The 14532-nt window shown below is 29.6% G+C and overlaps 2 protein-coding genes across 2 annotated transcripts; one reads left to right on the top strand and one right to left on the bottom strand.

The window, feature by feature from the left end:
* The first annotated feature begins 1576 nt into the window (after positions 1–1576).
* LOC114176976 (uncharacterized) lies at positions 1577–2901 on the top strand. Its single transcript, XM_028062180.2, has one exon. It carries the CDS (start codon positions 1777–1779, stop codon positions 2689–2691), a length of 915 nt encoding a protein of 304 aa, XP_027917981.2. The 5' UTR covers positions 1577–1776; the 3' UTR covers positions 2692–2901.
* A 9057-nt stretch (positions 2902–11958) lies between these two features.
* Positions 11959–13028, bottom strand: LOC114175455 (endochitinase-like). The gene is made up of 3 exons (XM_085670462.1): positions 12979–13028; positions 12809–12879; positions 11959–12305 (listed from the first exon to the last, which is right to left on the bottom strand). The coding sequence occupies exons 1-3, from the start codon at positions 13026–13028 to the stop codon at positions 11959–11961; spliced, it is 468 nt and encodes a 155-aa protein (XP_085526588.1).
* Between the last annotated feature and the right edge of the window lie 1504 nt (positions 13029–14532).

Below are 14532 nucleotides of genomic sequence, written 5' to 3'. Positions count from 1 at the left end.
GTAGTTAAAAAATGAATTAAAGTCACCACAAATAAATTTAAAAAAAAAAAAACCTCAAAACAATAGAAAACAAAGTCACATATTCGTAATCAAAATTAAAATAGAAAACATTTTCTTAAACAAAAGATACGTACCATTCCTATTCCTTTCTCTAATAAATTCTAGGAATTATGATATACGTTTGTTGTTATCTTCGAAATTGACGTAATGTGTTCCAAGGCACGCCTTTTATTTTGTTCTCAAACTTTTTTTGAAGTAATATAAAGCATCCCTTGAATTAAATAATGCTTAATGTAACAACGTGGACCACAAAACCATTGAAAAAGTCATTGTCTAAGGTCAAAAGTTGTATAGTTCAGCCATATCTTTGGGAAGCAAGAAAAGAATCTGGAATCAAAAGAAATCGTGATTTGTACAACAAATCAATATTGTGATTTCTTGATTTTCACCCATCATCCTAATTCACTCTTACATATTTCTCATTCTAGATGCGTAAGTTCAATTTCACCCACAAGTCTATCAAATTTTTTATGTAATCATATATATGTTTTAATGTAATTAACTTGGAGTTTATGATATTATGAGTCAAACAAAATCATAGTCAACAAACTATACTCTAAACACGATATTAGTTTATCAAATACGTTTGAAAATCTTCTTGTCACATCCAATTGGACGGCAATTAATTTTCTAAAATCACTTAAAACAGAAATATTAGGTTTAAGGCCGGCAAAGTATGGAAGATTAGAACTTGGTAGCAACGTGTACCATATTAAAGTACGAATTATGTTACCCTCATAATATTTAAGAGGAATAAAGCTAAAGAACAAAGCTTTTTTTAGTAATTGATTCAATTCATTCGCGCAAAATATCTATTGTGTATGATCTTTTGAAAGAGACTACTCCTTACACATAAGAACAATAATGCAAAATACATAATCCTAGAGTAGTACACCGAATTCAAACTTTGGCTGGTCGTGATCCGTAGAAGGAACACTGTGGTAACAACGTACGTGTTCGGCCGGTGAAAATGATCCTTATTTTTTGCCATTTTAGTTACGCGAGTTAAGGTTCAAGGAACTTTGGAAGAGAAGCTTTAAATGTAACCGACCTTCATGAACATAATAAAAGAGTATGTACCGTGCGTGCCATTGGCGGTGGCTTTTTCTTAGATTCATTGAAGCACAGGGTTTGGTCCTTTTCGTCTCTTCTTCACACACGACCCACCTAAATTATGAGAAACATACCTATCCCATGTGTTCCTTTTGTTTTCCTGAACGTGGTAGTGTTTGTTTATTTTTTAATAGTAGATTTAATGCACACTCACAATTATTGACTAGAACCAGAACCAGAACATTAATCACTGTCGGTAAAACTCACATGCGAACTATTAATCAGACACAGATTGTAACCAATTCTGCTACAATTCCTAGAAAAAATTACTGACCGAACAAGGAAAATAACTTACGGAGATTCGAATTCAGAGTAATGGGAAGGTGGGAGATGCCTATCCCATGTGATATAATTATAAAGGTGTTTCATTTAAAATATGGATGGCTACTCCTTTGGTTTGATGACGAAAACGTGACAGCATAACTACGTCACAGAAAAACCAAACACTACATACAACCTTAGGAAATCCATTTTTCTATGAAATGGCATCAGGGTCTATAATAAACTTGTGGACTTCTCTCTCTGCTTTCTAATGTCTAGAAGTATCCATAGGGGTGTATTATATAGCACTGAGTCTGATTTTCATGTTGGGAACCCTTTAAGATGAAAAGGGCTACGTTTTCTCCAAAGCATTCTAGCAGCAAGTATGGTGTTAGATCCATTAGTTTGCCAACAAGATCACATCCAAGCACAGCTAGAAGTGAAGAGGAGTTGAGCAAGCTTAAATCATTGGATGCATCATCATCATCATCATCTACATCAAAGGTAGAAACAATTTGCTGTGGTTTATCTGGTCTTTCAGAATTGTACAAGTCCATTGAAGATCTTTTGAGATTGCCATTGACCCAACAAGCACTAGGGCAACACCAGAATGAGAAATGGGTGAATGAGATGCTAGATTGCCCAGTAAGATTCTTGGACCTATTGGGCATAACAAGGGATGCAATTCTGTTAATGAAAGGAAGTGTAGAGGAACTTCAGTCTGCAATCAGAAGAAGGGTTGGTGATTGTGACATGGAGAACCATCTTTCTACATATTGGAAACTCAGAAGGAACATGAGGAAAGAGTGCACAAAATCTCTGCTTTTGTTGAAGCAGATGGATGATGAGTTATCTGGGGCTTCTCTTCCATTGGATCTTAATGACCACCTTTCTGCAGTGGTAAGAGTGCTAAGAGAAGCTAATTGGATCACAAGCTCCATCTTTCAGACTCTTGTTGTGTTCCTTTCTTCACCAATCTTGAAACTAAAGACTAATAAGTGGGCTTTTGTGTCAAGATTGATGCAGAAGGGTGTGTTTGCTTACAACAATCATGAGGAAAATATAAATGAATTGGAAAAGGTGGATTTGATTGTGGACAATCTGAGCAGAGATGCTGAGGCTGAGAAGATTCAATCTGCACATGGAAGGTTGGAAGCTTTGGTGATTGCCATGGAAGGAATTGAAAATGGATTGGAATGCTTGTTTAAGCGGCTGATTAATACTAGAGTATCTTTTCTGAATATATTTTCTCCTTAGGGGATGGTATAGCAGGCATGAGCGTAGTAAAAAACTCTGGCTCAATTAGGCCTTGTTATGTGATGCATAGCAGAGAGTTTGTGAAATTTGCCATGTGTACAAATAGAGTTGTTAAATATGTAACTGTACATTCTGCTTGTTTTTCTTTCACATCTTCTATCCTTTTACCACAATGCTAAACATCTCTTAATTTTTTTTTTCTTTGGGACATTTTCAATGATGCTCTGGCCTTGAACGTTTGAAGATAGACTCGTGGTTGGGAAAGGAGGCAATTAAAGTAAGATGTGAGATTAAGTTGTATCTCCTTAAAATTCTACATATGTTGGGTTGTTTGATGTAATAGGAGTAACTTACTCATCCAATACTTTTACTTTTATAAAGGTTAATGATTAAGTTTTTTAAAGCGACACATGATATAATTCAGTATTAATGAGTAATGAATTCGTTTATATAAAATCATCACAACTTTTTAAATTTAGAATTCTTGTGAGTCTTTTTTCTTTTCTAAATTTATTTTAAATATGGAACTTTCATGAACTCCTAAACTATATAATTATAAGACTAGATATTCAATTATTTGATAATAGTGAGTAATTCAACCACTGCAATATGAAATCTTGGTGAAGTAAATGAAATTAGCACGGATAGACAATGCAAGGCATCAGCTATTTGTAGTTTGAACTCATCTAGCGATTCAAATAGGTTGTTATATATACAGCATTTGTCCTAGTGTATTAAGACTCCAATGAGCAAAAGCTACACATGACCGCCAATATTATAACCAAACTTTGTAATGTAAATACTAATATATATATATATATATATATATATATATATATATATATATATATATATATATATATATATATATATATATATATATATATATATATATAATATTAGTTTTGAAAAAAATATATAAATTTGCAAATGTGATGAGATGAACTTTCTTAATGTGTTGAACACCATCAAACTTAGAAATAAGGGCAATAATACTATAATTCATCCTATAAATTTATAACAAATATTTAATTAAATTTGATGAAAAAATTTTACACCTATTTTAGTGACAAAATTACTAACAAATTTATAAACAAAATTTCATTACTAATTAATTTTAAAAGAAATCAATTACTCAGACTTTACCAATAAATTAAAAAAATAAATCAATACTGACAAATTTAACAATAGATTCTAAAAGCATTTAATTATTAATCGATTTTACCGCAAAATATCAAAGTCCAAAATAATAACAAAATTTGGAATTCAATTAAAACAAAAAAACTCAGTGAGAATCTACTTAAAATTTCTCAACCAAACACCAAAATGATAATTAAGCAACAAAATAACGGACATAAAAAATGGAATGGTATTTTTGTAAATAAATTAATCAATTTTATGTCAGGCCTATAATAATTACACATGAAAGAGGCCTTACATCGACTTAAATTACGTCAGACCTATAATGGTAAGAAATAAATACATTTTTATGTCTGATTGTCTCACGTTCAATATAAATCTACTTTAAATTTCAAAATTAGGCCTTTCTTCCTCACTTGTCACTGCCTGAACATTGTTGTTGCGACTTAGATTTTCTACTCCTGCAATGAAGTTCTACATTTTGAGGCCGACATTGGTGACAAAGAGAAGCGGTTATTTATGCTTCAGTGGTGGTTTTCTCATGAAACAACCTTTTCTCTAATTATTTTTTGCATTGAGGTTAGTTCGTACTCCTTTTATATATATATATATATATATATATATATATATATATATATATATATATATATATATATATATATATATATATATATATATATATATATATATATATATATATATATATATACACTGTAATGCAATTGTTTTTAGGGAACTCATCTCTATGCACGAATGTCTCTCTTGGTTGTATTGAATGTTAGGAATTTAAATTGAGTCTAAGTTTCACATTGATTAGAAATGAAAAAGTAAAGCATTATATAAGGATAAAGACTCATCAACCTATTGCCTTAAGGTATTAGGTTGAGAGTGGTGTTAATGTTTTATGTAGTTGGACTCAGGTTTCATTGGTGTTGTATCTCCTCGGTAAACCTCTCTCTCAATAAACCTAACAAGGGGTATTAGAGCCGATGGTCAAAACTGGCTCAAACGAGTGTAGTATAGTCCTTGTATCGAAAGTCTTACTTGTGGTTGGGAATGCTTCCGCTGGAGGGAGAGTCAAGGTCTATAAACCCTTCGTCTTAAGGTTTTGGGTTAAGAGTGATGTCAATCCCTTATATGTGGGTTGGCTCATGCTCATTGGTGTTGTTGTATGTCCCTGGTGATCCTCTCTCGAAAGATACAACAAGTGGTATCAAAGCCGATGGTTAAAACCGGCTCAGACGAGTGCAATATGGTCCTTGTATCAAAAGTCTTCTTGGCAAGGATTCTAGGTAAGCGTGTCCTATTAAGAAGAACAAATATACAGAAAAGGCAGAAGATGAGTACTCGTGGTTGGGAATGCTTCCGCTGGAGGAGGAGTGTACCAATAATGTGGTTGAAGGGACTCACCCTTTGAGGGGGAGATTATTAGGAATCCAAGTGTGAGTCTAAGTCTCACATTGGTTAGAAATGAGAAAGTGAAACACTATATAAGGATAAAGACCCATAAACTCATTGCCTTCTAAGATTTTGGGTTGAGAGTGATGATTGGACTCAGGTCTCATTGGTGTTGTATATTCTCGATAAACCTCTCCCTTGATAAACCTAACATTGAGTATGTGTTATGATTGATAGTTTGTTTATTAAAAAATTTTATGGTTGAATGTCTTAAAAATAGTTCACTAGTATACATTGTAGTTTATATTTTAAAAATTGATAGTTTTTATATGCATTGTTCAAAAATTTTATGATTTAATGTCTTAAAACTAGTTTATTAGTATACATATAGTTTATGCTGTAAAAATTTAGAAAATATAGTGAAATTAATATGCTAGTTGATATTAAGATTTGTTAAGTTTTTAAATTTTAATTTTAGATGTAGACTTTGAGTAAACCATATTTCTTGTTTGAGATTACGTGCGAATGATTAAATATTGATAGTTTATGTTAACTTTGAATTTTTCCATTGGATAGTTTGTAAAAATTATTTTTTATAATTTGTTAATATGTGTATATTATAAGTATATCCATAAATAGGGATGGATCTTTGTATGTCTTGAGGGGACCATGGTCCCCCAAAATTTTTAAATTTTTTAAAAAGTATATTTCTGAAGTTTTTAAATTTTTTTAAAATTATTTCTAAAGTTTTTAAATTTAAAAAAAAATATATTATATTTATGGAAATTAAATTAAATAATTTTTTGATAAAATATAATATTTAATGTTAATAAATAATAAACTATAAAATTAAATATAATAAAGAATAAAAATATTATTGAGATATTTTTTATGTTCTCTCTCATTCTTCTAAGTTTCTCAATTATTCTATTTATCTTTCACTCTTACATATCTTTTTTTTTGTTTTAAAAGAAAAAAATTAGACACAAATTCGTTCTTTCTACTCTCATTTTTTCATTTGTTCTCTTCCTTTCCTAAAGATAAAAAAGATATTTTTTTATCTCTTGATAGTAAAATATTAGTTTAATAGTTAATATTTTTATTTTCATCTTATAAGTCTTTTGTATATTTATTTTTTATGAATGTAGAAGAAAAAATTATGTACTATATGTTTTTTCATAACCATTTTTAGTTTTGACTTGATTATCATGTATTTTTCTTATAATAATTTTGTGTCTCAATTTTCGATTAAATTTTGATAAATTATTTTTAGTCTTAAACTTTTCTTTTTTAAATAGGTATATATTTATGAGAAATAAAATAATAGATTAATTTTTGTTAAAGTGAAAAAAATGAAGATATATGTGAAGATAAAAACTAAGACAAATTTACTTCTTTACTTATTTTCAAGTATGATATTAAGAATACTTCTTTACCTATTTCTTAATATTCAAAGAATTGTAGGTGGGAGATTCATATTAATTGTTTGGAACATATACCCGAAAAATGTTCTCAAATATAAGAGTATCCAATGACGGAAAGGAATGAAATTAAAAAAAAATATTTAAAATGGGTTCTATATCTCATACAACATCACAGTTCTATAAAGAGAAACATACAAGGATATTTCAATATTAAATATATATAATTTTGTTATATTAGTGACAATGGTTAAATATATAAATTTTAAGTGTAATATTTTGACTCCTTCAAACTTTTTGATCAAGATCTGTCATTAACAAATTTGATAAAATTTCGACTCAAACTATTTTGTGTTGTTCTCCAATGGTCATGCGTGACCATTTTCATTTTTGTGTATTTCAAAGATTGATGTAAAATTTTATTAAATTTATAATGATATATTACTTCATGTACGTGTTAGAGAATTATGGAAAATGTTTTTCTAAATGGGTAGGGTCTTACCTTGTAAAAATAAAAAAATGTGAGAATTATGAAATTTGTTACAAACGTAGCTATGGATTGAAGCTAGATGAATGCATGTCATGCTAGTGAAAACTATGAAAAGGGAGTTGATAAGTTCTTGCAATATGTATAAGAAGATGCAAAACCTATGAACATGATATATTATTGTCCTTCTTTGTTGTCAAAATCAAATACGTGAGGATTTGGGCAAAATATGTGATCACATATTCATCTTTAGTATTGGCAAGAGTTATACAATTTAGAAGCCTTCTACATTGTGAACAACAAAATATGTTAATTTACAACAGTATTTTGTTGAATTTGGTGCAAAATTAACATATTTTATAGATGAAATTACTAAGAAATAAATAAAAAATCAATTACTGATTACTTTAGAAAAAAATATTATAAATGATTTTACCAAAGAATTTTTAAAAAATTCAATTACCAATAATATTTACCACAAAATAATCAAAGTTTAAAGCAAGAACTATGATACCCATTTTATCGACAAAAATATTCAATGATAATAAAAATTCAAAATTAGTGATAAAAAATTATCTTGGTAATAAAAACTCTAATATATTGAATTCATTACTGACAAATATTTTTATCGGTAATTAAAAGTGAAAATTTTGTTGATCAAATTTGTGAAAAAATTTTGTTTTATTCATATTTTTTGTTTCAATTGATAAAATTATGTGAGTAGTTTACTGTCTGTTTTTTTTTTATGCTAACTAATGGAGCTATATTTTGAAGCAGGCAAAAAGTAGACCTAGACTGCTACTTGCAATATTTAGTATGGAGGCTGAGTTTGTTTCTTATTTTAAGGCTACCTCACATGGTGTATAGTTGAAAAAATTTATTTCTATGTTTAGAGTTATGGATTCACTTGTTAGGCCATTGAAGTTATATTGTGATAACTATGTTGCATTATTTATGGCTAAGAATAATAAGAGTAGAAGTCAAATTAAGCACATTGACATTGAATATCTAGCCATAAGAACATGTGAGAAGTGGTCATTGAGTACGTTAGTACTGAGTTGTTAGTACTGAGTTGATGATTGTCCATTTGACTAAAGGCATGTCATTAAAGAATTTTAAGGATCATTTAGCGCAAATGGGAGTTGGTTCCATGTTGTGATAATCATCATATTTACTTTGATAAAACTCTTATTTAGTTTTTCTCATTTTTTTTTGTGCACATATTTATTTATTTTGAGAAATTTCATTTGACCGAGAATAAACATATGGTGTACTCATTATAGTTAAGAGTCTTTGATGAGAGACTTGATATATTGTGATACATGAGAGATAAAACTCACTTTTGGAGAATGTGTCTCCATGATCCTTGTATTTAGTTTCTTGTATTGATTGATAATAGGATAAATAGACCAAGTGGGAGAATGTTGAAAATTTAAATATGTGATATGTGGGATAATATGATATATTCACATGATCAACCATTTCTATAGTTGAAAATTTAAATGTGTGATATGTGGGATAATATGAGATATTCACATGTAGTTCATTTGTCAATCAATTTTATAATTATGTAAATCTGATACTGTAATCTCATATAATTGGCTACAATTTATTATTGCAACTACTTGTAATGGATAGAGAGCTCTATAAATTTTACAGGTACCTTATGCTTTGGATCATCAAATATGTTCTTTTGTATAGTATATTATTATACGATCAAAGTTTAGAAGGTGAGTGTTTAAAATGAAAAAGTTCATCAAAAGATTGAGGGTAACAATAACTAAAGGGTAGTCTTTATTATTTTTTTCACATTAGTTTTACATTAATATCATGCTCTTGAAATAACCAATCAGTTGTTGAACTCTCAATCGCCAAAGCATAATACTAATACAGTTATGCGACTAGTTGTGCAACCCAAATAATGTGTGACTAAGAAGAATTTTTATAGTAGTTCACCGTAAGCATGATACTTCAACTAGAATATTTTATGAAAATAAGTCTAAATTGCATTATGAAAAAAATACAATGTTTCATATTGATATTTAATTTCATAATATCTGAAAGTTGATGTGAAATCAAATAGTGTTTAAGTAAAAAGCACTAAAATAAAATCATTGATAATGACGAGTTTTAGTGATAAAAAATAATTAGTTAATGTAGTAATCAATTTAAACACCAATTCATAAATTAAAAATAGAAACTAAAATAGTTTAAAAAAATTATAATTGGTCTTTAAATTTGTAAATAAAATAATTTTTAATAAAAATTGGTCACAACCATTAGTTACCAAGGATTAGACTACCAAAGAAATTAATCTCTAATTAAAAAATTGGTCTTTAAACATATTTTTACCATTAAAATTGGTCATTATTTAATAGTTTTCTGGTAATGGAAAAAAATACAAATATTTTTAATAAACCATTAAAGATTGAATTATTTTAGAAATTAAAAGAGGAGTTTAGTTTAGTTAAGGTAATGAAAGGAATTAATAAATTTTTACTAAGTCATTTTATTATTTTCTCCTTATATAAGGATTTTGTTTCAATTTAAGATGCAGCCATATTTTTATTTGATTTTAATTATTTGACGTATTTTATGAAATCTACATAAAACATCTACAAAAATTCCTTAATATGAAAGCAGATGATGAATTATTAGATAATGCGATAAAAGTTGTTTTTCTTATTTCATTCTTTCATGATAGTACATAGAGATGACAAATAAACCCGTGCCCGTGGGTATCACCCGAACCCGTCCCCGTTTTGACGGGGAATCCCCGCTTTGACTGGGTATGGATATGGGTATGGGTAATACCCGAAATTTTCAACTGGGGATGGGGATGGGGATGGGGATATATATATACCCGCCCAAATACCCGTCCCCGCTTAAATTACTAAACTATTTATAATTTATTAAATAATCTAAAAAATATATATAAATAAATAATATATTTACACATAAAATATAATATAATATAATATAATATAATATAGTATATATACATATAAATAAAATATACTTTTATATATATATATATATATATATATATATATTTACACATATACATGTAATATAATATAATATAATATAATATAATATAATATACATATAATATATATACATAATAATATAATATAATATATATAATATATACGTATAAAACAAATTAATCATTTAACTAGTGAGATCTTTTATAAACAAATTTATAACATTACAAATTTATAAAAATTTAAAAGAAATATATATATATATATATATATATATATATATATATATATATATAAAAAAGCATAAAATATCTACGCATATACATATAATATATATACATAATAATATAATATATATTATTATATAATATAATATAATATATACTTAAAATAAATATATATCTATAAAAATATATATATATATATATATATATATATATATATATATATATATAAACATAAGATATCCACACATATAATATATATACATAGTAATAATAATATAATATATAATATAATATAATATATATAAATAATTATATATATATATATATATATATATATATATATATATATAAACATAAGATATCCACACATATAATATATATATACATAGTAATATAATATATAATATAATATAATATAATATATATATATATATATATATATATATATATATATATATATATATATATATATATATATATATATATATATATATATATATATATATATATATATATAACATATTTCTCATTCTCTTTGTTTTTTGTTATACACTTTGTTTACTCTCTCAATTGTCTGGTTTGTTTTTCAAGATTTAATTTTGAAGGTAATTTTTCTTCTTCTTATTACATAATTTTTACTCTCTGTACATGGTTATGTTCAAATAGGTGTTCCTCAATTTCATTCTATGAAATAATTTTTAGGTTACACATTTGATTATCTTTATTTATTTATTTATTTTCATGAAAATGTTTGACTCTTATTTTGTAGCTCTTCTTTTTGTTACTTTGGTTATACACTTTTTTACTCTCTTTTAATTGTTTGGCTTGTTCTTTAAGGTTTAAGCAGATCTTCAAGGTACTTTTCCTTTTATCATAATCTTAATTATACATTTTTTTTCCGTTATGTTATGTTCAAATGGATATTCTCAAATTTGGGTCACACATTTAATTATCTTTACTCCTTTATGATAATTTTATTTATTATTTATTTTTTGTTTCATGATAATGTTTAATTCTCAATTTTAAGTGCTCAATTGCATAAATCCTTAATTTAATTCAAGATCAAAAGATGAAGAATCTATGTTTAAATTTGAATTATTATTAATTTAATTTTGTTATTTGTGCTATTTCGTTTAAGTGGTATAATATAAATTTTTAATAGTATAAAAATTTTAGTAATGTGTAATTTTTTAGCTTTTATATAATTATTTGAATTTTATTTAGTTGTTATTTGATACTTTAATTTGAGATTTATACTATTATAATATTTTTCTTAATATTTGACATCATGAAAATCAAAAAGAGTATGTTATTTTAATATTGAATATTTTGATAGTATCATGATTCCGTTGGTGTGATTTTTAAATTTTTTTTTATAAAAAATATTTAATTGATATATGGAACAATAAAAAAATGGGTATGGGTATGGGTATAAGAAAATACCCGTTACCCGGTGGGGATGGCGATGGGTCAAAAGTTGTATACCCGTTGGGTTTGGGGATGGGGATGAATTTTTATTATGGGGATGGGGATGGGATCATGATACCCGTACCCGCCCCGCCCCGTTGCCATCCCTAATAGTACATTTTATTGAGGTGTAGGAGTAGTTAAAAAGGGGCTTGATTGTTGCAGTCCAAATTGTTCCCTGGACTCACACCGAGCAACTGACAGTACCTCTGGTAGAACCCGATCCGACTCTGGACCCGAGAATCCGGGCCGCGCCCACATTCGAGTTCGCCGTTGATTATGTTGGTGATAACATCGTAGCCGGGAAGCCGCCCAGCGTTGGTGTCAGCAGCAGACGGCGTCCATCCTCCGGTAATGACATTATGGGACGATGGCTTGTTTCCTTGTGGCCTCATCCAAAACCATATGGCTGTTCTGAACGCTACGTTTCGGTCTCTTGCTACTAGATCCGGATCATTCGTCAAATCCAATCCAAGTTCGCTACCAGCTAGCCCATAATTGTAGTTGTTGTGTGTTCATAACAAGCAAAAATCCTTTTAGAGAAAAAGTTAAGATAATTTTCTCTTAATTAACATTTCTGATTACTTACTGTGTGAATTGAATGTGAGAAAAGAAGTCCCACATCGATGGGAACTTACTTTGGGATTACTTTTAATGTTATAAAAGGAGTCCAGTGTTTCCTTAGGAAATCCTCCCAAAGTCTCTCCCTTTCTATTCCTTTTACTTTACTTGCTTGAGAGAAGAATTAAGAGAGAATATTAGTTTCTCCTCTAAGAGAGAAGGTTAGTTTCTCCTTTAAGGTTCTCCTTGTATTAGTTTTTCCTATTTCCAAGAGAGGGGTTGTCATTGTTTTCTCCTTGGGATTAGAGAGAATGATATGTAATTTTTCCTTTTCTTGAATAAATTATATTCGTTGCCTATTATCTATTTTTGTTCCTTTATTTTCATCTTGTATTTTAGTTGTGAGTACTTGTGCTGGTACTCTGATACCCAACAGTGGTATCAGAGCTGTTGGTTCGTTTGTGTGATTATCTTCCGCTGCTATTGTCATTAGAATAGTGCTGTGATAGTGGATAAAGTGTGGTAGTGTGAAAGTGCATGTCTAGGAAAGTTCTGGCTAGGAAAGACTTGGTACTTAAGCGTGTCCATTAGTGACCCACCTCTCTTTCCTGGGAATTACCTGGTGCATTGGTTCACGGTCTGCTTCCATTGTTCCAGTAGACAGTACTATTCATAGTGAGAAGTGCATAAGTCGGTTTTAAGGCCATGACAGCAAGATACGAGATAGAGAGGTTCAATGGGAAAAATTTCTCATTGTGGAAACTGAAGATGAAGGCAATTTTGAGAAAGGACAATTGTTTAGAAGCAATTGAAGAAAAACCTGTCGGCATTACAAATAAAAAGTGGAAGGAAATAGATAACAATGCTATAGCAAATTTGCACTTAGCATTGGCAGATGCGGCTTTATCCAGCATTGCGGAGAAGACTACAGCGAAGGAGATTTGGGATACTCTCACAAGCCTGTACGAGGTTAAGTCACTTCACACAAGAATATTCTTGAAGAGAAAACTCTATACTCTTCGAATGAGTGAGTCCACATCGGTAACAGACCACATCAACAATCTAAATACGTTGTTTGCCCAACTTTCAGCGGCAGATTTCAACATAATTGAAAATGAACGTGCGGAGCTTCTACTACAAAGTTTACCTGATTCATATGATCAACTTGTCATCAACATTACAAATTACAACGTTGCTGACCTCCTACACTTTGAGGATGTTGTCGGAGCTCTTCTTGAAGAAGAATCCAGGCTAAAAGAGGATATGGTGGAAAGTGCAAGGCAAATAGAAGCTTTGGTGATGACGAGAGGTAGATCAACAGAATGTGGATCTAGTGGGAGTCAGTCTCATGATAGATATCAAAGTAAGAAGCATCTCAAATGCTACCATTGTGGCAAAAGAGGGCATGTGAAGAAAGATTGTTGGCATTTGAAGAATGGAGGAAAGAACTCTGAGGCATCAACCTCACAAGGTTGTATGGCAAATACCTCGGAGGACGAAGATATTCTGTGATGAAGAGGAGAGATTTGGTAAGTCATGAAAGCTCAGAAGATCATGGCAGATGTGTATGTGCTTTTGGAGATACGTTGCAGGATGCTAATGCAATGGTTGCATCGACAAGTCAAGAAGAAGCGATGTTGATATGACATCATAAACTTGGGTATAAGTTAGAGCGAAGTTTGCAAATCCAGGCAGAACGTAATCTCTTACTCGGGCTCAAGAAGGTTGTTTTACCTCTACGCGAGCACTGTGTGGTAAGCCAACAAACATAGTCATAGATCGCAGATGGTTAGTTTGACTACCAGGAAAAAAGAAAACACAAGAAGACTTGATTTATTATGATGTAAGGGAATCACCAGAGTTATCACTAGGAGAATCAAAGTTTACTCCAGGAGATTGTGGGTGTACTACATCAAGAGGAAGTCAAATGTGTTGTTGCCAGTTCAAGGAATTCAAAACACGAGTAGAGCTTGAAACTGTGGAAAATTAAGTGCTTGGGCTATGCTAACAATGTGAAGGGGTACCACCTGTGGGTCCCACTACCCACAAGGTTATTGTTAAGCAGAAATGAAATGATGCTCCAACCAGAAGGCGTTAAAGAACAAGAAAACTTGGTTTGCATGGTTGAACAAATCTCAGTACGGTTTAAAGAG

This window comes from Vigna unguiculata, chromosome 3 (assembly GCF_037176805.1).
Source record: "Vigna unguiculata cultivar grain cowpea cultivar isolate G323 ecotype 2 chromosome 3, ASM3717680v1, whole genome shotgun sequence".
Lineage (NCBI taxonomy): Eukaryota > Viridiplantae > Streptophyta > Magnoliopsida > Fabales > Fabaceae > Vigna > Vigna unguiculata.
This window is presented reverse-complemented; position numbering and strand designations above follow the sequence as displayed.